Source organism: Lissotriton vulgaris, chromosome 1_2 (genome assembly GCF_964263255.1).
Source record: "Lissotriton vulgaris chromosome 1_2, aLisVul1.2, whole genome shotgun sequence".
Classification (NCBI taxonomy): domain Eukaryota; kingdom Metazoa; phylum Chordata; class Amphibia; order Caudata; family Salamandridae; genus Lissotriton; species Lissotriton vulgaris.
In genome coordinates, this window is record NC_141686.1 from 239,239,741 (window position 1) to 239,265,714 (window position 25,974).

At 44.9% G+C, this 25,974-nt stretch overlaps 1 protein-coding gene across 1 annotated transcript in view; it reads right to left on the reverse strand.

The window, feature by feature from the left end:
- Window positions 1-25,974, reverse strand: part of LOC147736415 (uncharacterized) — a 465,378-nt gene that overhangs the window by 283,805 nt on the left and 155,599 nt on the right. The window contains exons 6-8 of the mRNA XM_086953155.1: window positions 14,299-14,421; window positions 13,938-14,074; window positions 7,748-7,870 (exon numbers count right to left, since the gene is read on the reverse strand). Of these exons, the coding sequence (XP_086809281.1) occupies window positions 7,748-7,870; window positions 13,938-14,074; window positions 14,299-14,421 (383 nt within the window). The remainder of the gene's footprint in view (window positions 1-7,747; window positions 7,871-13,937; window positions 14,075-14,298; window positions 14,422-25,974) is intronic.

Here is a 25,974-nt window from a genome sequence, read left to right on the forward strand (position 1 = left end):
CAAATGTATCGATGAAAGTCAGAAAGAATGAATAAATACTGCATGGGCAGAGGTTTCACCACATTAGTACCCATTTAACCCGCAAATACAACACACTGCAATGGATAGGTGACCGGGTAACCTGTGCGAAGGGTGTTCCACTGCACAACATTACACTTGGTGCCCAATTCACAAAGGTAAACTTAGACCTGAAGTCTAGGCATACCTTTGTGAATTGGGATCTTAGACTTCTGGTCTAAACTTGGACTTCAGGTCTGGTTTACCTTCGTGAATTGGACCCTTTGTATTTTAGCTCTGGCCTAAACACAGCTTTAGCGGTCTTGCCAGCCTCATGTTTTCCCAAAAATACAATACAAAAAATACACAGATCTTTAGGGGCCCCCTATCAAAACTCACTCACCATCTGGCTGTTTACATGTCTCTCAAAGTATACTCCTTCCCACCCCAACAGAAGGTATAGATCAACAGACCGGCCCACTCCAGCTATTGGATGCCTTCACTTTGAGTGACTGCATTTTTCCCTTGCACGTGTACACATACAACTAAAAAATAGTCCCTTATAAATAGACATTTTTGGACACTTGCACTTTCAAGGACTGATTGTCCCTATGTATAGTAGGGTTACATCAACTATTTTCGTAACTCTCAAGAGCTGTATTGTAAATCATAATGTACATTCCTACTTTAAACCACAAGCCTCGAAAAATCTACTGTCCCAGGGCCCGATTCAAAGAATGAACTTAAGACTCAATCCTAAACTTACTACTATTTTGGAATTCACAGAATGCACTTACTACTTTTGGCATTCACAGAATGAACTTACTACTTTTGGTATTCACAGAAGTTAGAATTTTGTCTTTAGTTTGTCTTAAGACAGACTTAAGACAGACTTAAGACAAACTTAAGACAGACTTAAGACAGACTTAAGACAAACTTAAGACAGACTTAAGACAAAATCCTAACTTAAGTCTGTCTTAAGTCTGTCTTAAGTTTGTCTTAAGACAAACTTAAGACAAAATCCCAACTTCTGTGAATACCAAAAGTAGTAATTGGATTCTGTGAATACCAAAATAGTAGTACGTTTAGGACTGAGTCTTAAGTTCATTCCGTGAATCGGGCACCCACTTTCTATGGCGAGTCAGATTTTATCAGGGCAAGCTATTCTTAGGGCCTACTGGACCCTTCTGGCGAGAGACCTCGAGCTGGAAATAAACGGGTGTTTTCTTCACTCAGAAAGTGAATAAGTAATAAAGATGCCTTTAAATCTTGTTTTTATCTTGTCACATCTGCTGTGCATTCAAAGACAGAAGTCAAACGTCAAATTCTGTCTTCTTACAAATTGCTGGCTATTTTGGCCTGGAGATGGGTGCTCACTTTTCTTTCCCTGCCTGAAAATTTAGAGAATTATGTCAAATCAACTGTCTTACAAGGGAATGTGAAATGAAAGGTTATAGGATGACAGTTAAAAAGCTTTTTAAGGAAATATGCACATATTTTAACAATAGTAGTTAAGAAAGCACGTGTTTCTGTAATTTCGAAGAATGATGGAAACAAAGATAATAATAGGATCAAAACAAATCAAAATATTTGATTTAGTAATGAGCAAATGAGAAATATTTGCTTAAACCCGATTTCCACATATTATAGTATTTACGCTATACAGTTTTGTCAGTAAAACTGCATTTCGGTGAGAAAGTTAATGGCCACTTCACCTGAAAATGTGCAGTCTGTAAATGTCAGTGAATTGCCACATCATGCTTTAGTAATAATCTTATTAAAATAGAGAGTTTTTAAATACAAACTGAGAAACATTCCGGCCCCTGCCCCGATGACAATGCTATTAATGAACTAAGAGGCCACTGATGGCCCATGTGTACCATATATGTGGGCTAGCATCTTAATATATAAGGAGGAAATGTTTAGTCCAATAAATCATACAAAGAATATTTTGTACGGTAGACCTTCTGAACTCACATATTTGAAGGTGCTCTCATATGGGATAATGGTGACAGTGAAATTAAATATTTGCCTAGGATCACAGAATTTGAGACAATTTTATGGGTCAAATGTATTACAGTTAGGTCAAGTAGATTATTCAAGTCACTTGACTTGCAGGTCTGGTAACAGTTTTGTGATTTTTGGAGGCCCAAACCATCTTTAATATAGTTATTCCTCCCACAGGATTGTGATTAACATTTCAACTACTTGCATCCGATTGAGGGAGCCCTCAAGTAACAACCTGTGGAACTACAACATGACCGAAAGCAAAGCTAACAGCCATGAAAACATAAACAACCAAAACAAGTAATCCATCTGTGCTTGTACTGAAAAGTGATTTACAATTCCTATAAAGAGTAGGATATGTTCACAAACATTAAAAAGAAATCAAGAAATATATAGAAATATTTAATATTGACTCGTTGTTATGAAAAGGATTTTGCAAATAATTAATCCTTTGGAAAACATGCACATTTGATGAATAGTAAAAATGTGTATGCATATGTATATATGATACAGCAATAGCCCACAGGTTTGTACAGGTCATTTGAAGCAGTTGCTTCTTACTTGAGCTGGACCTCTACTAATAAGTGGAGCTGCGCTTCATGAGAATATTTCAATGCGTTTGCAGTTGACTTGTCAAGGACACACTATAAGAACTAGTGGAACTGCATCTTTAAATAAGAATTGTAATGCTTTGCACCTGACTCGATAGGGACACCTAGTAATGACTAGTGGAACTGCAGCTTGATGTAAGACTTTCAATGCTTTTGCATTTCACTTGTGAGGGACACAAAGACCCATAATTATGAAGCATTTCCATTATTTTTGTATCAAGCAAGTTAACATAAGGACAGCACACATAGAAAGAGGAAAGTGCCTTTAAGAGTTGTATTGTGCAGAAAGGTGTCCCTCCCACACAAAAAACAATCCTGCCTGTGACACAGACCCCCTTGCACTATGGTGCAAGGGTGCAAGGGTGCCTGCGTTGGCGCTAGGCTGTACATAGTTCACCAGCACAAGGGGAGAGAAAAATTGCTCCATATCTTTGTAAATAAGGAGCCATTCTGCTCTCTCCCTTAAATGCAATGCAGCTCAGCAAATTTACTTGCTGCCCTACGTTGCTTGAACGTTTATTAAATGTATCCCCTAGTAACCACTTGTAGAGATGCTGCATAATGTAAGAATGATACGTGCTTTTGCATCAGATTCTATAGGTTCACCTAGTAAGGACTAGTGGAACTGCAGCTTCATGTAAGAGTTTCAATATGTTTGTATTTGAGTGAGGGACACCTAGTATTTACTTGCGGAACTGCACCTGTATGAAATATCACAGCCTTTGCATTTTAACTTGAGAGGGATACCTAGTAACAACTAGGGCAACTGCAGCTTCATGAGAGGGTTTCAATGCTTTTGTATTTGACTCAAGAGTAAACTCTAGTAAAGGAGGAACCGCACCTCTGGGTGGGAATTTTAAAGATTTTGCATTTGACTCGAGAGGAACCTCTAGTAAGGACCTGAGGATTTGCAGGTTGAGTGTGTATACACACACACACTCACACACACCATATCAGTGTGCTCATGCATAAACGGTGAGCTCACCAGCTGGTACAAGTGTAGGGGGCCGATTGTCTTCCCCAATTCATTCCAAACCAACAAATTGCTTTACACTCTGTTAACTGTAGTATCAGTAATCTTTGTTTCAAATGCAAACAATCGCACAGATGCATTTTGGCCACCATGGTATTTGTCACTGTTGGTGAGTCCGGTGAGTCCGTCTCCAAATTCACCTTTTATACATAAGCATACCTACATATATGGTATGTCCTTTATTAGTAATTTTGGGTAGAAGCGGGTCCCATGTAGAATAGTGTTAGCTGCACTGTCCTTCGTGAACAGTGAGGTCTCTATTTGTCCAAGGTTTCCTGATTATTGCATACGGATATCCATACCTAGACTTGGTTATACATTTTACTGTACTTGTATTGAACTAGTCGGTGGTAATTACATGTGTATGTTGAATTATATTAAAAGATGTTTAGTTAAAACCACACATTCTAGATTTTAAGTATTTAATTGTTTTGTATGAACATGATTCTGTGATAGCTTCACATTGCACTACATATATTACAGAATGCATCTTGATGGGTAGGGTGGGCATTTAAGTATAAAAGGTGAAATTGAAAACGTACTCATCAACACTGACAAAGACCAGGGTGGTCGAAATGCGTTGGTGGAATTGTTTGGATTTGGAATAGAGATTACTGGTACTACAGATCATGGAGTGCAGTGCAATGTGTTGGCTTGAAATATTTAATATATACATATAGATATATATGAACCCTTCATCGCATATCTTTATCTATTGTCTTGCACTTTGCTTCGTCCTACCACAGCCCATAGCATACGGTAATGATTATTTTACTAGGACATAAATATAGTGAAAATCTAAAAAACTGTTTTCCAACAATATGGTAGATGGCACTTGACTTAACCAGCAACTGCTAGTACCTGTATATACAACGTTGTCTTAACAAGTGTTCCATAGTAATGGGGACATTTATTGAAAGTTGTGATATTGATTTATCTATTCCAGCATTGGCATGTTTTCTTATCCTACTGAAATCAAGACCAATTTATTAGAGTAACTGTGAGGAAGATGCCTTGAGGAGCCAAACCCCTACCGACCTGGAAGTACCATGACATCCAGATGCCTCTGCTCTGTCTCCACAGGGACGCGGTCAGAGACATGCCCCGGAAGTACCGCCCTCGCTACCCGGAAAACGAAGCCTGGGAACAATAACAGGAGAGCAGAAATGGCCTGAAGAGAGTGAGGAAGGACGTTGGAGAGGACTCTGTGGAGCAGAAGACGCGGGACCTGGTTTGCTGGAAGAAGACGCGGGACCCGACTTGAGAGAAGACACGGGACCCGGTTTGCGGGAAGAAGACGCGGGACCCGGCTTGCTGGAAGAAGTCGCGGGACCCGACTTGAGAGAAGACGCGGTACCCGACTCGCTGGATACCTGGACGCCTGGAAACTTCGAGGACGGGGAAGAAAGCTGGTGCGAGGACTGGTGGTGTCCGGAGGTGGCTGGGGAGCGGCCGTGACTCAGGAGAGTTACGGCGGAGCCTGGTGAGTGTTGGCGGTTCAGGGTAACAGGGAGAGGAGAGGAGAAACAGGCGGGAAAGAGCGTAAACAGGAGGGTAGTTGGTGAGAAACTGCATCCTGACAGTTATAATCCTTTTGTGACGTATACGCCTAATCAGCCCGAGAACTGTCCGTAGTAGCATATTGTGCACTATTCTTCCTACATCATCCTAGGCACATCATTATAACTTGTGATAGGGAGTTTTCCGTTTTCTTTTCCCCATTTTTTCCTCATCTATCATTCGTTTCCTTGGTTTCTTGTACTCAAGACTTTAGACTAAGCACACCCAAAGACCATAGAGCACAACGGTGTGGTGATGGGACTATACCCTACCTCTTAAATCGTACAACATTCTGAAGGCTCCTTTTCCTCTCTTTATTCTCCTATGAGCCTCCGGGGTGACCACCACGGACAAGGGGAACCAGGAAGCGGAACAACACCTTTATCATCAAGCCCTTCCAGCTCAAAGGAATCATCTGAAGGAGAAGACCGTCTAGAGACTCTATATCAACAGTCTACAGTTCCCTCTTTTGTCAATAAACCATCTTTCAAACCTATACTTCAGCCTCCACGCCTGTTTATCAAGCCCGCTCTCCCACAGTAACAAAAGTCCATATGTACATATTTATGTTGAAGCCACACCCCCACAACTTTGTGAAGAGCATTTTAAGCAGTTGCACCTCACGCAAGAGGGACATTTAGTAACAACATGAGTTATTGCAGCCTTGTGACAGACTTGTTAAACAGTTGCGTCTGACTTGAGAGAGACATCTAGTAAAGTTCTGGAGGGTTGCAGTCTTGGTAAAAACTTTACACTGTTTTTTACCCCTAAAGGACATCTATTATTTACTTGAGGTAAGTGTAGCTATGTGAAAAGCCAGCCCGTATGACTTTGCCAATGTTTGTTTCAAATAACTGTTGATCTTTTATAGCACAGTGTAAAATATTTTTGTTATAAACCATAAAGTATTAAGCGTATGGCATATTATGTGGCAAGTTCATTAGAGTGTGGGAAAGGCTACAAATGCAGGATCTTATAACACCAGTGACCCATGCCTAAAACAACCACCTACCAAATATTTGCATCTGCCAGGCAATAAGCACACATAGTGACCCAGAAGACTTGTATGGGATTCTTGTATTGCCCTCTGCCCTCACACACCAAAGCTACAATCTGTCAAATCTCACACACCCAGCCAACAGAGATGCAATGCCACACAATCTATGACCTAAAATTTCTATTAATCAAATCAAACTCCAGTCTGAGATGGACAAGTCTTAATCATCTAGAAACATCATGCAGGCTTTCAAAAAGCAATGATATTTCATAATAATGGCAGCTTGTGCACTATAGAACAACCAAATAACAACAATAACAATACTGATAACCCTAAATCCACAACGATGAATCTTTGTAATAAATATTCTAGATAATATATATAAATATATAAATATAAATATATAAATATATACACACACACACACACATATATATATATATATCTATATATATATATATACATATATATATGTATATATATATATATATATGTGTGTGTGTGTGTGTGCTTTTAATATTGTTTGTATTTTTTAAAGGGTTACCACCAGCATTTAAATGTGCCACCCTCAGGCCTTAGAGAGCCACATTTAATCCTTGACCAACCACAGCAGCCTATTGCACCCGGGAAAAGAGAAGACTTGTATTACAGATCCCTCAGCTTAGAAATACTGCCCAGTGCCTGCCACATACAAAATGAAGGAGCTGGTAATTGTAGGGTGCCATTATTACAGAATAGTGCTGGTAGGGTGGAAAAAGACCTTAAGAGGAATACCCTTGGATTACACCGCCCACAGAGGCGAGTACTAGATCACAAAGAGGGCCGGACTGGGACCCCAAAGCAGCCCTGGCAACTTTGTAGGAACAGCCCCCCGGGGAAGGAGGGGTGCAAGTGTGAAGCACTGCAACTTTTGTAACTGGGGGACGATATTGCAGAACTGCTGCAAAACCAGACCCCTGTAACAAAACTGACACCCACCACTGCAAAACTGGCCCCCAATCTTTGAGCCTCCCAGGAGAAAGGCAGACGCCCGCTGCCGCCAGTCTGGCCCTCATCACAAATATAAACTAGGCTGCAGGATGCGGGCCTGGACTTGTGCGAGGCTCTTTGTGACCCAAAAAGAGCAACACTGGGAGAATGCAGACCATGCTTCAAATTTACTGATCCCACCTACATTTGTGTTTTATTTTGTTATTTGTTTCTCTCTATACTTCCATTGCCTGTATATTTCCGTGGATCTACTCACAACATTTAAAAAAAAATTATGTCTAACCCACTCCCACTTGTTTTAAGAGACTTCATCGGATGGACTGAAATGCTTCCTATAGCTTTATTGTAAATGGCCCTTTGTGTGCCACAAACCAAGCCTCATTAGTTGTATCTCAGGTCATGCTCACACCCCATTATACTGCCAATTTTTAAATATCAGTTCTTCAGGATATCTCCTTCTTGTAGACAACAGGACATAAAATGCATTTGGGTCAATTTCAAAGCCAAATTCTGTCCAATATGGGATGTCGTAAGAGCTCTGTCAGCACCTACCATCGTCGGCCTTCCTCTTATCTCGTTGAAACTTCATCTTGAAGATCTCATCCTCCAGTCTCTGGTTTTCCATCTCCACTGAAAGAAGCTCTGAGTCAAGAGCCCGCGGGGCTGGGTCTGGCCCTGTGTAGAAAAAAATCTTAGTTAGATGGGTTAGGTTAGCTAGTTGGCACAGGTAGGTACCTTTGTCCAAATAGGGGCCCTTGCTTCTAGTCAGGGTAAGGGGGATACACTTCTAAATAACCCCTGCTCACCCCCTTGATAGCTTGGCACGAGCAGTCAGGCTTATCTCAGGGGCAGTGTGTAAAGCATTTGTGAACACATACAGTAATACAGTGAAAACACTACAAATGGACACCACACCGGTTTAGAAAAATAAATAATCTTTATCTAGACCAAAACAAGACCAAACAACAAAAATCCACAGTACAGGTATCAAGATATCCTCAAAAATAGGTTATTCACAAAAATAAAGCTTGAAGCAACAGATAACTCCACTTGCAGTTATAACAACGTCGTGAACAGTGGAAATCCCAAAGTACGGCGCTGACCGCGAGGTGCACAGTGTCAAGCCTGGAGTCAAGCAGACCCACAAAGAACAGCACCTTGGAATTGATGAAACAAAGACAGTTCACGGCGTCGGGGAGGTGCGGTTTCGTAGGCGCACTCGGCATCGGTACCCTATGACCCCAGGGGAGGTGCAGCCTCTGTTCCTTACTGCAGCGCAGGGGAGGCGAGACGACTGTTTCTTACTGGGTCAGTGAGGTGACGTCACAATGGCACCGAATCCACTGTTTCTTACAATGGCGCGATGTCAATGGATTCGGGGATCACCAACGTCGAGGATCGGCTCCACGATGATGAAGTCTGCTTCGGAGTCGATACGGCAGCAGGCGTCGGGCCTATGTCGCAAGTCGTAGCTGCGTACACAGCTTCGGTGCAGGTTGCGGTGTCGCTCACTGGCGTTGGTGGTGCAATTTTCTTCTGTAGCAACTGAAACAGCAGTTCCCGATGCAGGGAGACAGAAGGGGTAAAGTCTTTGTGTTCCTGAGACTTCAGAACAGGAGGCAAGCCCAGTTTCAAGCCTTTGGAGATCTTTTCTTCATGCAAGTGACAAAGCAAAACAACAAAGTCCTTGTTCTCCTTTCCTTGACAGTCAGCAGCCACTGCAGGCCAACCCCAGACAGCAAACAGCACAGGGGCAGTATTCCTCCTCACCTTCTCTGGCTCTTCTCCTTGGCAAAGGTTTCCTCTTGATTTCCCAGAAGTGATCTAAAAGTCTGAGGTCTGGGCCCCTCTTTGTATCCACAGGCAGAGAGTGTCTGTACCCAGCCAAAACCAGTTCTGTTCTCACTGGTGCAGCTTCCTGGCAGGAGGTGAAGACGTCATTGTTGAAGGCAGACCAGACCCATTCAGGTGAAAAGTAAATCTCCTCCCCCTACTCCAAATGCAGCCCAGGCCTATTCAGCCAGCCCTGACTCATCAGACTTGTGCAGACCAGACCCATTCAGGTGAAAAGGAAATCTCCTCCCCCTACTCTAAATGCAGCCCAGGCCTATTCAGCCCAGCCCTGACTCATCAGACTTCTGGTGCCACGGCCCTTCTCCAGCCCCATCATCCAGAAGCCTGACATGCAATACACAAACCTAGCAGAGGGACACTGGATAGGTAGGCAAGAAAATACCTACTTTCTAAAAGTGGTATTTTCAAACACAGAGTGTAAAAATCCCCCTCACTAAAAGATGCACTTTAAAATTGAGTTCAGGAACACTAAACTTTTCTATTCTATCTTGTTCCCAGGGGTCAGTTATGTTTATAAGATGTTATAAACAAACTACCCATTCTGACCTTTGGCAACAGACAGCCTTGAAGTAGTGAAAAACGAAATTGGCAGTATTTCACAATCAGGAAATGTCACACACATCAGGGCATGTCCTACCTTTCACATACATGCACCATGCCCACAGGGGTATCTTGGGCCTACCTTAGTGGTGACTAACATGCAGAAAAGGGATGGTTTGGGGACTGGCAAGTATGTGCACTTGCCAAGTCGACATGGCTGTCTCAGACTGCTCACAGGCTCTGCAATGGCAGGCCTGAGCCACATTTTACAAGCTGCTTCTGTGGGTGGCACAATCAGTGCTGCAAGCCCACCTGCAGCATTTGATTTACAGGCCCTGGGCACACAAGGTGCACTGTACTAGGGTCAGACAAGTAAATCAAATAACCAATCATGGAATCACTAATCCATAACAACAATTTAAACAGGAAACACTTGCACTTTGGCACTGAACAGCAGCGGCAAAGTGCCCAAAGGATCTAGACCAGCAGAACCCCTGGAGGCAACGGCAAAAAAATGGAAGAGAGACCCACGCCAATGGTGCCAAGTCTAACAGGTTAACACACACGTATAGAAAGTCCAGGAAGAGAAGACCAGTTACATTTCATTAGTTCAAAAACACAATTATATGAAGTGATGAGTAGACCAACCAACAGATATAGCGATATCCAACAGACAAGATCAAACTTAGAAACATGCAAGTTGCCAAAAGCACATCAAGCAAAGCAATCACAGAAGAACACCAAGGACTAGCTTTGGTGGTCCTGTTATAAAAAACGTTGGCACCTAATTTGGAAAGCCCACTAATTCCAGGGCTAATACTCTGATACAAATGTTATGTTTCTGCAGTTGAAAGGTGCAGTATGATATCACCAAGGAACAAGAGTTAGATTGTGCAAGTGTTTCCACATTTAACACCCTCAGTGCTGCAGCAATTCCCCCTCTATGCTGCAGATCCTTTACTCCCATTGTTCATGACGAGCTCAGCTCGTCATGAGCACACAAGCAGTGTACTGCTTGACAAGCTGAGCTCGCCATGAGCATCGAAGGGGTTAAGGGCGTGAAGTTACCATTATTTTTGTGTCACAGGTGACTGGACATGGGGTCTCATTTATGATGAACTCACGTAGGACAGAGCTGCAAATCTTCTTGGGTGATGCCCTAAGCCTATTGTGAAAGGGCAGGAATGCACCGTATTTATCAAATATGGTGCATTCCTGTCCTTTCCCCTTACGCTGGTGTACAATTTGCTGCCTAGCACCAACCTGGGCACCCTTGCACCATGGTGAACAGTTGCCTCTATTGCAAGCAGGATTGTTTTAGTGCAGGAAGGAGCACCTTGCTGCACATAAACAATCCCAAGAGGCATTTTCAAGAATGCAGCACACAAGGAAAAACGAGGAGAAATTAAAATAGTTTTCCTCGTTACGCTTGCTCTAGGGAGGCGTAAAGTTTTGGCACTTCGCCAAGTTTACGTGATTAGGTAAATCTGAGGCAGCATCAAAATCCATGGGTGTTAATTGGGAAAACCCACTGCACAGCCCATGAAACCCCTCCTTGACGCAAAGTAAGGTAACTCAGTGACCTGCCCTACCTTGCATTACTCCATATCTATGAGGCCATGTAAAGCCAAGCAGAGGGACTTGGCATAGCCTCACATATCTGATTGAGAGGATTGCGCCACCGCAGTGTCAAAAAAAGTGACGCACATGCCTATTATAAATAAGCGCCATGGTTTTTATGTGCTATATTATGCTCATAGTGCCTGATTTAAAATCTGTGCAAAGGATACCCTGACTACCTCACACTTCTCCTGTGGCCAATAGGAAGATCCTGTGTGTGTTAATGAGAGACAGAGATCCGTAGAGTTCGGAGAGAGATGGGCCAAGAGGAGAGTGGAAAGACAGCTCATCCACTCACATAATCTTCTACTCATCAGAGCATTAATCCATTAATACACAAACCTATGCATATACCTATTCCTCCTTCCTCACGCAGACACTATTCCACCCACACAATGTATTCATCTGTCAAATCATTCACTAGCAGGAATGCATGTATACATAAGTCCATTCTACTGCATCTAGAAATCTATCTACCTACATCCATGTTCATTCATCCATCCACAACACCAGGCCTTCATCTATTCATTCACACAATTTGTGCACTCACCCTTTCCTCCATTCCCACCTAAACATCTATCCAACTTGCTACCCACACACATCCAGTCACCTTCTTTCCTTACAGATTCAAACACCCATTAATTCATCCACCGGTATCCATGCATCTATACAGATTGATATAACCTTCCAGCCACACCCATCTGTTTATTCACCAGCACCGATGCATCTATGTATAGATTCACAAAACTTTCCATCCACACCGATCTGTTCATCCACCAGCACCCATGCATCTATATATAGATTCACACAACTTTCCATCCACACCCATCTGTTCATTCACCAGCACCCATGCATCTATATATAGATTCACACAACTTTCAATCCACACCCATCTGTTCATCCACCAGCATCCATGCATCTATATATAGATTCACACAACTTTCCATCCACTCCCATCCATTCATCCACCAGCACCCATGCACCTATATATAGATTCAGACAACTTTCCATCCACACCCATCTGTTCATCCACCAGCATCCATGCATCCATATATAGATTCACACAACTTTCCATCCACTCCCATCCACTCATCCACCAGTACCAATGCATCTATACATAGATCATTATAACCTTTCATCCACACCCATCTGTTCATTCAACAGGACCCATGAGTCTAGATATTGATTCACAAAACTTTCCATCCATTCATCCACCAGTACCAATGCATATATACATAGATTCACACAACTTTCCACCCACACCCATCCGTTTATCCACCAGTACCGATGCATCTATAAATAGATTCACACCACTATTCAGATCTCCAACCATTCAACACCAAGTGTTAACACATCAATACTCCCACAACTATGCTTTCATCTTTACATTTGGCAACAACCAATGCATTCTTTAATTATGTGCCACACCTATGCACCACTGCATGCATGTCCATCCATCCATTTATGCACCAGCAATACTGCATTGGTTGACCCACCTGTTTGGGCATGGGTGCTCATATATCTGCTGTCTGGTATCAGTTTGCACATCGATGGTTGCACATGTCAGCATTGGTGCCTACCCTTATTGCTTGTATGTTTCTGCAGTGTTGCCCCTGGGTTTATTGCTGTCATAAGTCAGCAGCAGTGTCCTGGGTTTCTTGCTTGCATGTGTCAGCAGTGGCACCCTGGGTTTATTGCTTGCATGTGTCAGTAGCGGTGCACTGCCTTTATTGCATGCATTTGTCAGCCGTGGTGCCCTGGGTTTATTACTCGCATGATCAGCAGCGGTGCCCTAGGTTTATTGTTTGTATGTGTCAGCAGTGGGCCCCTAGGTTTATTGCTTGCATGTGTCAGCAGGTGCGCCCCAGGTTTATTGTTTGGTTGTGTCAGCAGTGGTGCCTCTGGGTTTATTGCTGACATGAGTCAGCAGCGGTGTCCTGGTTTCTTGCTTGCATGTGTCAGCAGTGGTGCCCTGGGTTTATTGTTCGTATGTGTCAGCAGCGGTGCCTTACCTTCATTGCATGCATTTGTCAGCCGTGGTGCCCTGGGTTTATTGCTTGCATGATCAGCAGTGGTGCCCTAGGTTTATTGTTTTCATGTGTCAGCAGTTGCGCCCCTGGGTTTATTGCTTGGATGTGTCAGCAGTGGTGCCCCCGGGTTTATTGCTGACATGAGTCAGCAGCAGTGTCCTGGGTCTCTTGCTTGTATGTATCAGCAGTGGTGCCCTGCCTATATTGCATTCAATTTGTCAGCAAGTGGTGCCCTGGGTTTATTGCTTGCATGATCAGCAGCGGTGTCCTAGGTTTATTATTTGCATGTGTCAGCAGCGGGACCCTAGGTTTATTGCTTGCATGTGTCAGCAGTTGCGCCCCTGGGTTTATTGCTTGCATGATCAGCACCAGTGCCCTGGGTTTATTGATTGCATGATCAGCAGCAGTGCCCTGGGTTTATTGCTTGCATGATCAGCAGCAGTGCCCTGGGTTTATTGCTTGCATGTGTCAGCAGCCTCGCCCCTGGGTTTATTGCTTGCATGATCAGCGGCAGTGCCCTTGGTTTTTTGCTTGGATGTGTCAGCAGCAGCGCCCCTGGGTTTATTGCTTGCATGAATCAGTAGTGGTACCCAAATTGTATTGATTGCATGTGTGTGTGGCTACTTTTAGGTGCGCTGCACCTTTCCTTGACTGTGTGAACATATCTCAACTTTTGTTTAGAAGACAGAGGTACGTACGTTTCTTTTTCTTGTCCTTCCGCTCTGGTTTCGGACTCATCTGCTCGAACATCATGGCTTCCATCTGGAGGTCGCGCATCTGAGCGAGGACAGCAGGGTCGCTCCCCCCGCTCTGGACATAGGCCATGTGCAGGGAACTGGGGAGGAATGGAGACAACAAGTGAATGATGCAGAGGTCCTCCTCAAAGTCTGGACATGAGGGTAACTAGGAGGCGCTCTACAGATTCTGGTACATCAACCAGCCAGTCAGATGGAAGACTATCAAATTGCTCTTGGGACAGAGGATTAGTTACTGACGTTGGTGTTGGTCACTTGAACCCACCCCACTCCCACATTTTCACAATGTTTATGATTTACGCACCTGATTTCCGAAGACAGAAGACCAGTACCAGATGGAAAGGGAAAAAGGTTCCAGGACACCTTCTCCCCCTTCTTCTCTGGGGTTTTTGGTGCATCAGCTTTCTTTGCTTCTTCATACTTTGCTCTGTTACAGGAAGTGATAAGACAAAAGATTCAGTCCCACTGCCACTAAATTGGTTTTCTCTAGCTGTCTCCGAAAATTGTAAATAGAATATTTATCAGCAAGACGACCATAAAAAAGGTGCCAATTAGACAACCACCCTAAGAAAACATGAGCTGAATGGACGTTCAACTAAAATTTGCCAATTTTAAGTTACACAACTATCCCACAATGCACTGCTTAATACCTCAAACATGATGTCTCAAATGAAATCGTAAAGGACCATAATACTCCCACAATGCACTGCATGTAATGACATGCATGATTACACAGGTGACATCACAAATGACTATGACACCCCAATAATGCACTGATCATAACCTAACATATGATGTCACAGATAACGCAAATTACATCACTGATGACATCACATATCACAGCACCATTTACATCATCAGTGGCATCACTGATACTACAGGTCTGTTGGTTGGCAGTGTAAATAAGGCATTGTTTGAATATGCCTCCTTCGTAAAAACATCTGCATTTTGTAAGGGCAAAGGCTGTGACAATAAGAGCAGAGCAAGGCCAAATAAATAGTCCAGCCTTTGCTAAGAGCCTGCAGATCATGGCCAAACAAAATGGCCAACCCACTCTAAGGCACTGGGCCCACACTGAAGGTAGTGGATAATTTTGGTAGAGGTCAAAAGAAAACACAACAACAAACACTTAATGATTAAAAACAGAGCTCTCTTTTGGAAAGAATGGATTGATAAAGGCATTATCGTATTGGACCTCTTGATGATCACAGACTAGATCGTGCATATGCCACCTCCACGTCCCTACTGATCAAAAAGGACTTGCTTTGGTTACCATTTACCACATTTCTTTCCAGGTTACCTGTGTGATTTATCTTGTATGTATTTTGCCATAATCCTTTATGATGAAAAAAAAATATTTTGCTGAAACTTTCTTTTTCTTTCTTATTGTTATCTCTACATTCTTATCTTGCTGCCACTTATCATTCAACCTTAGCTCTCCTTTCTCCCCCTCCTTTCTTTTCTTCCTTCTCTCTTTCCCTCTCCCTCCATCTCAAATACTAAATCACACTTGTCTAAGTATAGGTTCAGAGGATTCAAATTGGTTTTAATTGAATATTTCCTATTATACTCCCAATTGTGTTAATCCCTTTTCTAGTAATGTTACTTTTTCACCTCTGCTTGTACAATGTATACTGATGTTCTACTTCGTATTTCATCTCAATAAAGCATTCTAAACAACAACAACAAAAGAAAACACAACTGCAGAATTAACTGAAACAAATATTTAAATGGGTAACTGGTTTATATCAGTTGGTGAGGATGGCTCCTGGTAAACCCTCTCTGGAAGCATCATTATCCTAACAGAGGAGGTTGATGTGGGAGAAAACCTGACTTTCTTTTTCCTGGAGGCAATGGCATTGGTCCACTCTTCCTATAGGAAACTTTGGAAACGCAAGTTAATGGCCCTGTAACTGAGTATCCTGCAGATATTAAATTATTGAGGCAAATTGCATCCCATTTAGCTGAATAAAGTACAGTTTCTTCACTACACCAAGGAGCAGCCTGGGACAGATATTAGCGTGAAATAACACAATCTTCTGAAGCTGTCTCTCAGTAAATCTAGGATTGGCAAAAGCAACTGGCACGGCTCTAGCGTACTAACACATGCAAATAGCTTTTGTGCATGCTGGCGCTGGGGGGTGCAATTACCGGAGGAGCTACTGTTTACAGCCCTCGCCCTGGCCGGGTAGGGAGGAAGCTGTTCTAGGGATGGAACGCTGACCCATGTGGGGTCTTCGAGAGATATATTGTTCGTAGTGTTATGTTGTTCATGAAGCTGAAGTGAGGTGTGGTTCTGTGTTAACGAAACCAGCCGGGCAATTATTACATTGGCACTGCAAACGCACTATACTATTTCAAATCATATTTAATAAATGAGGCAGTCCTTACAGAAGTACGACTGGATAACTGTCTAAAACGATATTGAAAGACTATAGTTAGTCTGTGGAAAGTACAACCAGCAACACTGAAGAAGGACCACAATGGCACGAACAACCAGTAATATTGGAGAAGCAGCACAGCGGCACAAATTTAGCAGTGACAAAGAAGAAGGACCATTGAACCAGCAACACAGAGGAGGACCAACATGGCAAATAAATGAGCGACACAAAAGAAGGACTTTAATGCACACAAAAAAACAAAAGACTTTGAAGAAGTTCCACAACGTTAGAAAGCATTGTTTTTTGTATATTCAAAAAAAATATTTTGAAATAAAAAAAAGAAAAGAAACGGGCCTATCCAACCTAGGAAATGAAGCAAGAGCCTGAGTAAATTAAGCAAACAACTGTACAACAAAAAGTATGTTCATGATGGATGTTTGTCAAGTGCTATATTTTTTTTCAGTAATTTTTTATGGAAAAGAAGAATTTGTATATACAAGGTACAGTATACAGGGTGTTGGACCTGGGGTCTCCAGACCACATAGGGTAGCCTGGCGCAGAGTAGGAAGGTCAAAACTAAAGGCAAAAGTGTTAAGCTTGCATCACACCCTATAATAACTCAGCGTCCATCCATTCAAAAATAACGCTACACCAGTTTGGAAAAATACGGTTCACTTTTATAAAACTCTTTGTCAGATTTATGGTTCCCAACAGTTTTCATTATCAGTACTCTTATTAGCTCTACATTCAGTTATTATCTTATGCCACACTCTGTGGGTATTTAACAATATCCCCTTCTCTTTGTTCAATTGGAAGGAGCTGTGCAATCTATTCTTTCTCTTAAGTAAACATTTCATACATTTCACAAACTTAGTAAAAGTTTCAGCACTTGTCAAGTTTCTCTACCGGGAGGCAGAGCTGCACATTACCCCTAAAGTCTCTAGAACATTATAATCAGGATGGTACAGTTTCAGTAACAGCACTCTTATCTCACAGTGCGAGCAGCTAGGGTTCTGTATGGAGACAGTCAGATTGCTATTCCGTTTAATCAAATTAACCAACTGGCTTTGGAATCTCACTAAACTCCTAGGACCCCTTACTTTCTCCTCTCGGGCCCACAATTTTATGGCAAGACCGGAGGCTCCTATTATTAAGCTTTCTTATCTTGCATTTATTTCATTAGCAGCCAAGATAAGTGCAAGAACTACAGTTCCCAGTGGGCCAGGCAACAACTGGGCCATGGGAATGAGAAAAAACGAGAGTACAATAACCAATCAGCAGTCACAACATAGATAAGAGAACACACTGACTGCGCAGCTTCCTCTTTTCTTGATGCTCGCAGTCAGATAAGTGTTCCCTTATCTATGCTCGCAATTTAAATGTTGATATTTGGCTATTATTATTAGTATTACTGTTTATTGTTGTTGTTTCACTATTCTGCTGACTCGTTTCGCGCTATTGCGCCTCTGGGTTCACGCTACTCACGCGTTTAATTTGTTGTCCGGTTTCTGTTTACCGGCTCCTCTTTTCCCCCCTCCCGCCCTTTTCTGTTGGTTTCTCCCTGCTCCGCGGTCCTCGCGCAGGCTCTTACCGCTTCTGGAGCTGCTATCCGGTGCTTCGTTCTGCCGCCTCTGCCCACTGCTTTCCAAAGCGGTTGCGTCTGTGCACTCCGGAGCTCTTTCTACAGCTGCCATTCTCCCGGTCTCCTCGATCCGTGTCCTGGAGTCGACCTGCCCTTGTACACGCCCCTTTTACACGCCTCCCTCTCTATTCCTCACAGAATTAACCCTTACCTACCACATTTCTAAAACATGGAAAATGAGAGTTCTTCAGAGGAGAATCCCTCTAACATGGACAATGGGTCTCTCAAACAGAACCTTCACAGATTTATTAATAATTCTGTCGAACAGGCAGTTGAAGTCTCCATGAAAAGAATGTCAAAGAACATGGAGAACTCTATGGTCAGCATGTTGTCCAAGGTTTTGGCCCAATATGCGGGGGATAGCAGAAAACGTAAGGTGGAACACTCTGCTTCTGTGCAAAAGCCTAAAAAGGCGTCAGCATTGGTTAGCGAGTCTTACTCGCCTATGGACGAGGACGAAAGTGCCTCCCAGGCCTCCTGCTAAGGAGGGGTTTGTCGGTTCAGAGGGCAAAGGGAAGCAAAAATCCAAGCACACAGAGTCTCCTACTAAGAAATTAGTAATTTCCACCATCTTGGACACGGATGGCGATATGCCTGATGCTGACGACTTGTGCGATATCTTTGACGTCACAGACCCCCCTCCTCCCAAAATACCCAAAAGTGATTCCTTTAACTTTGATCCAGTATATGACTCGGAGGGTCTCCCTATGTTTGACCCGTCCTCCATCCGTCATCCCAACTCAACTGAATGGTTTCCCTCACATCACGTTGGTGAATACATTTCTGCCCGTCTTCGTCTCCCTCTAGAGGCAGCTGTGCGTTCCAGATTAAAGTCTGAATGTCCCAAACCTGCCCTCCCTGATAAAATCACCCTTGTCCCTTCCATCGACCAACCTCTCCTTACCTTCTTTTCTAAATTTGGTAAAGACCCTCGACGCGGGGTTGACAAGGCATGGTCGACATGCCAGGACAAAATGCTGGACATTGTTGGTCCCTTGGCCCGTATCTTCGACATGGCAGAGTCTGCCTGTCTTGATGGTTCTGATCTTTCAGCCGATGACATCTCCATGTGGGTACAGCGTGCCTTCTGCCTTTTGGGCAATGCCAACGCAGCCATTACCCACGAAAGACGAAAGGGTCTTTTGATCAAGTTGGACCCCAAGCTAGCTAACCTTGCTCCTATGGACCCCGGCTCTAAGGCAAATGGCCTCCTCTTTGGGGAGAATTTGGTTTGCGACATCAGCCGCTTTGTCTCTACCTTTGCCTCTCTTGACAAGGCTCAACAATCCATAAAAAAGACTTTCGCCCCTCGGGTTTTTGGACGGGCCGGACGAGGCAGGGGTCGCTTTTCCGGCCGTCCCTACAATCAAGGCTCCAAAGGTTCTTACGACAACTCCCAAGAATACAAGCTGCAGTTCTATCCACAACGAGGACGTGGTTTCCGCGGCAGAGGGCGCAAAGGTTATCGCAACACCAACTCCAATCAACAAGGTAATCCTTTCTTCTTTCCCTCCTGTAGGGGGTCGATTAAAACTGTTTCTTCCAAAATGGCATTCCATCAGTGTAGAACCGTGGGTCCTCAACACAGTTCAAGGCTATCTTATAGAATTTTACTCTCCTCCTGTCCAGACCTCTTTCCCTCCTCCTCTAGTGTTCTCTTCACACATGGCAAACCTCATCTCAACCGAGATAAAGTCCTTATTACAGAAACAAGCCATCCAAATTTTTCCCTACGACTCTACAGGCTTTTTAAGCTCCATTTTTCTAGTCCAAAAGAAAAACAAAAAATTACGCACTGTCATAAACCTAAAATGGTTCAACCACTTTATGGTGTATCGTCATTTCAAAATGGAGACGATCCTTCATCTGAGGGATACCCTTCGGCCAAACGATTGGATGGTTCTCTTGGATCTCCAAGATGCCTATCTTACAGTTCCTATCCACCAGTCTCACTGGAAGTTCCTTCAGTTCCAGTGGTCAGGAGTGACCTACTGTTTCACCTCTCTTCCCTTTGGTCTCTCTTCTGCACCATGGTGCTTCACAAAACTTCTGAAGCCGGTGGTCGCTTTTCTTCGCTCTGTTGGTATCAGACTCATAATATACTTAGACGATATTCTAATCCTGAATTTGGACAAACAGGGTCTCCTTGCAGATCTCCAAACCACTCAGTGTCTTCTTCTGGACTTGGGTTTCCTTGTAAACCTCGAGAAGTCTTCTCTGGTCCCCTCTCAGAACATGGAATTTCTGGGCTTCCTTGTGGACTCGGTAGCAGCATCTTTACACATTTCCCTTTCCAAAATTTCCAAAATCAAGGCGGAGATTGCCTCTGTGCTCCATCTTTCTGTCATCTCCCTCAGATCTCTGGCCAGGATTGTCGGTCTTCTTTCCTCTTCTATTCAGGCGATATTTCCGGGCCCTCTGCACTATCGGGCCCTCCAACGCCTAAAGATCAGGCACCTTCGCCAAGGTTTAGCTTATTCAGACGTCATCGCTCTAGACCAAGAGTCCCGCACAGAACTGCAATGGTGGATATACCATTTAGATGCGTGGAACGGGCGCACTATCTTCGCCACATCCCCAGATCTTGTTTTAGAATCCGATGCCAGTCTATCGGGCTGGGGCGCCCGCTGTGGTCCAATCTCAACTGGAGGAGCATGGTCAAGAGAGGAGTCCAGACTGCACATAAATTGTTTAGAGATGCTTGCTGGTTCCTTTGCGATCAAAAGTCTTTCCAAAGACAGGATCCGCTGTTCCATACTCTTACGCATGGACAATGTTTCTGCGGTTCGCTACATAAATCATCTCGGCGGCACAAAGTCCAAGCCTCTAGCAGACTTAGCGAAAAGTCTATGGGAATATTGCCTAGCCCATTATCTCTCCTTGACAGCGGAATACCTTCCAGGCGACCTCAATTCTGTGGCAGATTGGCACTCGAGGTTCCTGCACGACTCCAGCGACTGGAGGCTTTGTCCCTCCGTCTTCCATTCTCTTTCTCTTTTGTGGGGTCCCTTTTCCATCGATCTCTTTGCTTCTCGCCTCAATTCCCATTTGTCCCAGTTTTTCAGCTGGCGTCCAGACCCCCTAGCTCTAGCCACGGATGCTTTCCTCCAGGATTGGTCTCGTCAACTCAATTATGCCTTTCCTCCTTTCATAATGATCAACAGAGTGCTGGCGCAAGTCCGCCGTCAGGAAACTTCTCTAGTACTGATAGTCCCCTTCTGGCAAGCTCAAATCTGGTTCCCTGTTCTTCTGGAGATGGCGATGGATTTTCCTGTACTTCTGCCGTCCTTCGACGATCTTCTTCTCAACCCTCGAGGCGAGCGTCACAGTCTGATCTTGGACAACTCCCTCACTCTGTCGGCTTGGAAAGTTTCCGGCCTTCCCCTTCTAACGTCCTCATTTCACAAGAGGCTGCTCACTTTTTCAGCCAGGCCTGGGCTCCAGGCACTTCCAAAGCCTACAAATCCGCCTGGTCTCTTTGGGCAAGCTGGTGTTTGGAAAGGTCTCTCGATCCCTTTTCAGCCCCTCTAGGTTTTGTTATCAATTTCTTAGCTTCTCAGGCCAGCGCTGGGAAGGCCTATCGCACTGTCAACCTCTACCGCTCTGCTATTTCCCTCAATCACGCCCAAATTGACAGGAAACCTGTAGGCGCTCATCCTCTGATTTGTCGCCTCCTCAAAGGTGTTCGATGCTCTAAACCACCGTTGGCTAAGTATACCTCTTTGTGGGATGTTTCTGTTGTACTTAAACTGTTTTTGAATTGGCCCTCTAATTCTGCTTTGTCTCTCAAAATGTTATCGGCCAAACTTACTATGTTACTTTGTTTGGTGTCTATCAAAAGGGTTTCTGATGTTAGAGCTTTGGATGTTTCTTCTCGCCAATTTTCCCCTACAGGTGTGCTGTTCCAGATTCGCAGACGCACGAAGACTAATTTAGACTCTGTTTTTTATCCCTATTTTCCCGATCAACCCCAACTTTGTGTGGGACAGTGTTTGAAAATGTATGAACAAAAGACCGCTGATCTCAGAACGTCCTCTTGTTCTCAACTCCTCATTTCCTTTCGTAACCCCCACCTTCCTGTTTCCCCCCCTACACTCGCCGGATGGGTTCGCAGGGTTATGTCCCTTGCCGGTATTGATGTCTCTGTTTTCGGAGCACATTCGGCTAGAGGAGCCATGGCTTCTAAGTCCTTTTGGGCTGGCTCCCGCTTAGAGGACATACTGAGATCAGCAGATTGGTCCAATGACAGTATTTTCCGCATGTTTTACTGTAATCCTATTCATTCTGTTGCTTCTGATGTTATTGATTTGCTTTAAACAAGCATAATAGGAGCCTCCGGTCTTGCCATAAAATGTAGATTTTCCTAGTTATTATGGCGGAAAGTCCTAATTTTATTAAAGACACGGAGGCGAGTATTATCCCGTCGCTACACTATTAACATGTGTTCTCCCTCCCAACAGCGAATCCGGCCTTACCGCCTGCCTCTTCATAGAAGATCTACCCTCCAGCGGCTCCGTTCATCTCCTGCTTGGATTTCCCCTCCGGTCCTTCCAGCTCCTTCTACGGATACTTTCGTTGGAGTTTGGCTCTGGATTCCAGTGATTAAGGATTTCTGCTCCTGGACTTTGGCGTTCTTTCTGGTTATGGCAATTTTTCCTTTATTTTCAATTGTTATCTGACTGGCTCTCAGCAAAAAGAGGAAGCTGCGCAGTCAGTGTGTTCTCTTATCTATGTTGTGACTGCTGATTGGTTATTGTACTCTCGTTTTTTCTCGTTCCCATGGCCCAGTTATTGCCTGGCCCTCTAGGAACTGTAGTACTTGCACTTATCTTGGCTGCTATAGAAATAAATGCAAGATAAGAAAGCTTAATAATACTCGCCTTCGTGTCTTTAATAAAATTAAGACTTTCCGTCATAATAACTAGGAAAATCTACGTTAAGTAGCCCAGTCACAGCTTTGACTTCAGGGTTCTTGTTTATGGCAATTTAACAAACCACCAGCAGGGAAACCCTGAAAAACCCAAAGGCCCGTTTCTGCAGGGTCATATAAGTGACTCAGTTCATCTCACGAGGTCTATCCGGCAGCCTGGTTAAAAGATCGCAGTCAGGACTGATGACCCGATGTAGTCCCAGCTTCGCTCCTGACCTCCCTCCAGCCAAGAACCTCCAGCTTACTGTATTTCTCGAGAGTCTCAATCAGAACAGTAGCGCCGCGGCTCAGAACTGCAGTCCGGGGCTTAGGAACGACTATACTCTCAGCCGCTCTACCTCGTTTGCCCGGCCACAGCTACCTTCCTCTGCTTCTGCCACGTTAGATTTCGCGGCGTCAGGCGGCACTCCCGGCAGCTCCTCCCTACCGTCTGCTCACGCTAGAAAGTCTCCTCCTTCGTCCAGCCCTTTTCCAGCGCTGGCCCGCCTCTTCTGATGCCGCGTCGAATTTCCTTCAGGAAACACAGAGCCTCAACTAAGACACGCCTCTGTCAAAACGCGGGCCATACATAAGCCGGAAAGGGAAGCTTCGGTACCACAGGGACGCCGGGTGGCTCCACGATTCCCACACACGGTGAGTCCTCGGACAGATGGGCTGTTTTAACCCTCCTCAGGCAATACGTGGGGAGTGTCAAGTTCCACAGTCACTTTGGAAGACCTCTCGGAATCAATTTTCCACAGCTCCACACTAGCGACACAGCACGAGCCCCCAGGGGAATTAAGAGTTACACGGGGAAAACTATGGAAAATTACTTGGGGACTGCCCTGGCAGGGTTTGGTCAACACAAGAGGGCTCAGGTCATTACAGGAGAACAGCAAACCTCAGGTCGATCTGTCTCCTTATAGTGCGCTATACTCCTTTTCAAGCCACCTCTCTCCTCACCAGTTCCACCCCGTGCAACCACCGGTCACTACAAAATGGCTGCCCTGATTCTGACCTTATATAGGATAGCCTCCAGCCACTAGAGCCAGCTGGAAGGTTCTAGAGTGTCCCTATGTTAACCTATGGGTCTATTTTCTGAGGTGAGCAGTTGTGGCAGTTACAAGCCTCCATTTTGTAAAGCTACATTTTCATGCTAACAGTTGGGCTTCTAGGCCTAAGAAAAATTATAGGGTCAAGGAGTACCTAGCCCCTGGGACAACACCTAAAAATTCCAGTGGACATAAAAATGAAAGGAATTGTGAGGCAGAAAGGGGACAAAAATAAATAAATAATAGGAGGGACCACCCAAAGGGCTGACAGGTCTAACACGTGTCCCCCCCAGCTGAAAGTGGGGAGAGGTACCCAACCCCTTGGGAGTTCTCATCACTAAGGCGAAAATACCTGGAGAGACCGTCTGCATTGGCGTGGTCCACTCCTGGCCGATGTTCCACCCGGAAGCCCATTTCCTGTAGGGAGATGGACCATCTCAACATCTTGGGATTCTCTCCCTTCATTTGCATCAGCCAACGAAGGGGTCGATGGTCGGTCTGAACTAGGAAGTGCGAGCCAAACAGGTATGGCCGCAAAATCTTCAGAGCCCATACCACTGCAAAGGCTTCCCGCTCAATTGCACTCCACTTCTGCTCCAGGGGAAGCAGTCTTCTGGATAGGAAGACCACCGGTTGATCCAGACCCTCTTCATTGAGTTGCGATAACACTGTCCCAATGCCATGCTCTGATGCGTCTGTCTGAACAATTTATTCTTTGGAAAAATCTGGGGCCCTTAGGACCGGTGCTGCACACATTGCTTGTTTCAACTTTTCAAAGGCTTGCTGACAAGCCTCCGTCCATACTACCCGTTGGGGTTGCTTCTTAGATGTAAGCTCAGTTGGGGTGCCAAAATAGTGCCATACCCCTTCACAAAGCGACGGTAGTATCCTGTGAGGCCCAGGAAGGCTCGGACCTCTGTTTGGGTCTTGGGGGGCTCCCAGGCCATGATTGCCTCAATTTTCGCCTGAAGGGGCTGCACCGCTCCCCTGCCCACCAAGTGGCCTAGGTACACAACCGACCCCTGTCCGATCTGACATTTACTGGCCTTGATTGTCAAGCCAGCCTGTTTCAGGGCCTCCACCCCTGAGAGGACCTGGTTCACCAGCCGCTGAAAGGTGGCAGGGGCGTTCTTGAGCCCAAAGGGCCTTACACAGAACTGGTAGTGGCTCTCAGGCGTGAAGAAGTCTGACCTTTCCTTGGCTCCTTTGTAAGGGAGATCTGCCAGTACCCTGAAGTGAGGTCAAAGATACTCAAGTATTGGGCAGCTCCCAGCCGGTCAATAAGTTCATCCGCCCTAGGGATCGGATGTGCATCAGTTTTGGTCACTGAATTCAGTCCCCGGTAATCCACACAGAACCTTAGTTCTGGAGTGGTGCCCGATGGGGCAGCTTTTGGTATCAGAACCACCGGACTGGACCAGGGGCTACTAGAAGGATCAATTACTCCTAGCTCCAGCATCTTTGTAACTTCACTGTGGATGCTGGCCTTCACCTGTCTGACAGCCAGTAGGTCTTAGACTTCACAGGTGGGCTGTCTCCTGTGTCCACATCATGGGTACACAGGTGGGTCCTTCCCGGGACAAGGGAGAACAGCGAGGAGTACTGCTCCAAGACCTGGCAGCAGTCCTCTCGCTGCTCAGGAGTTAGGGATGGGGAGAGAATCACTCCCTCCACCGACCCATCCTTTTCCTGAGACGAAAAAAGATCAGGGAGAGGCTCGCTTTCCACTTCCTCTGCTCCATCAGTCCCCATCATCAGGATGACCTCGGGCCTCTCATGGTGGGGTTTAAGGCGATCAGCGTGGAGCACCCGCAGGGGCTGCCGGGGGGTCTTCAGATCCACTTAATAAGTGGCCTTACCCTTCTTCTCCATCACCTCAAAGGGGCCTGTCCAGCAATCCTGGAGGGCACTTAGCTCTCCCGGTTCCATCACCCACACTTTCTGGCCAGGCTCCAGCTCCATGGGGTGAGCGTTGTGGTCATACCACTCCTTCATC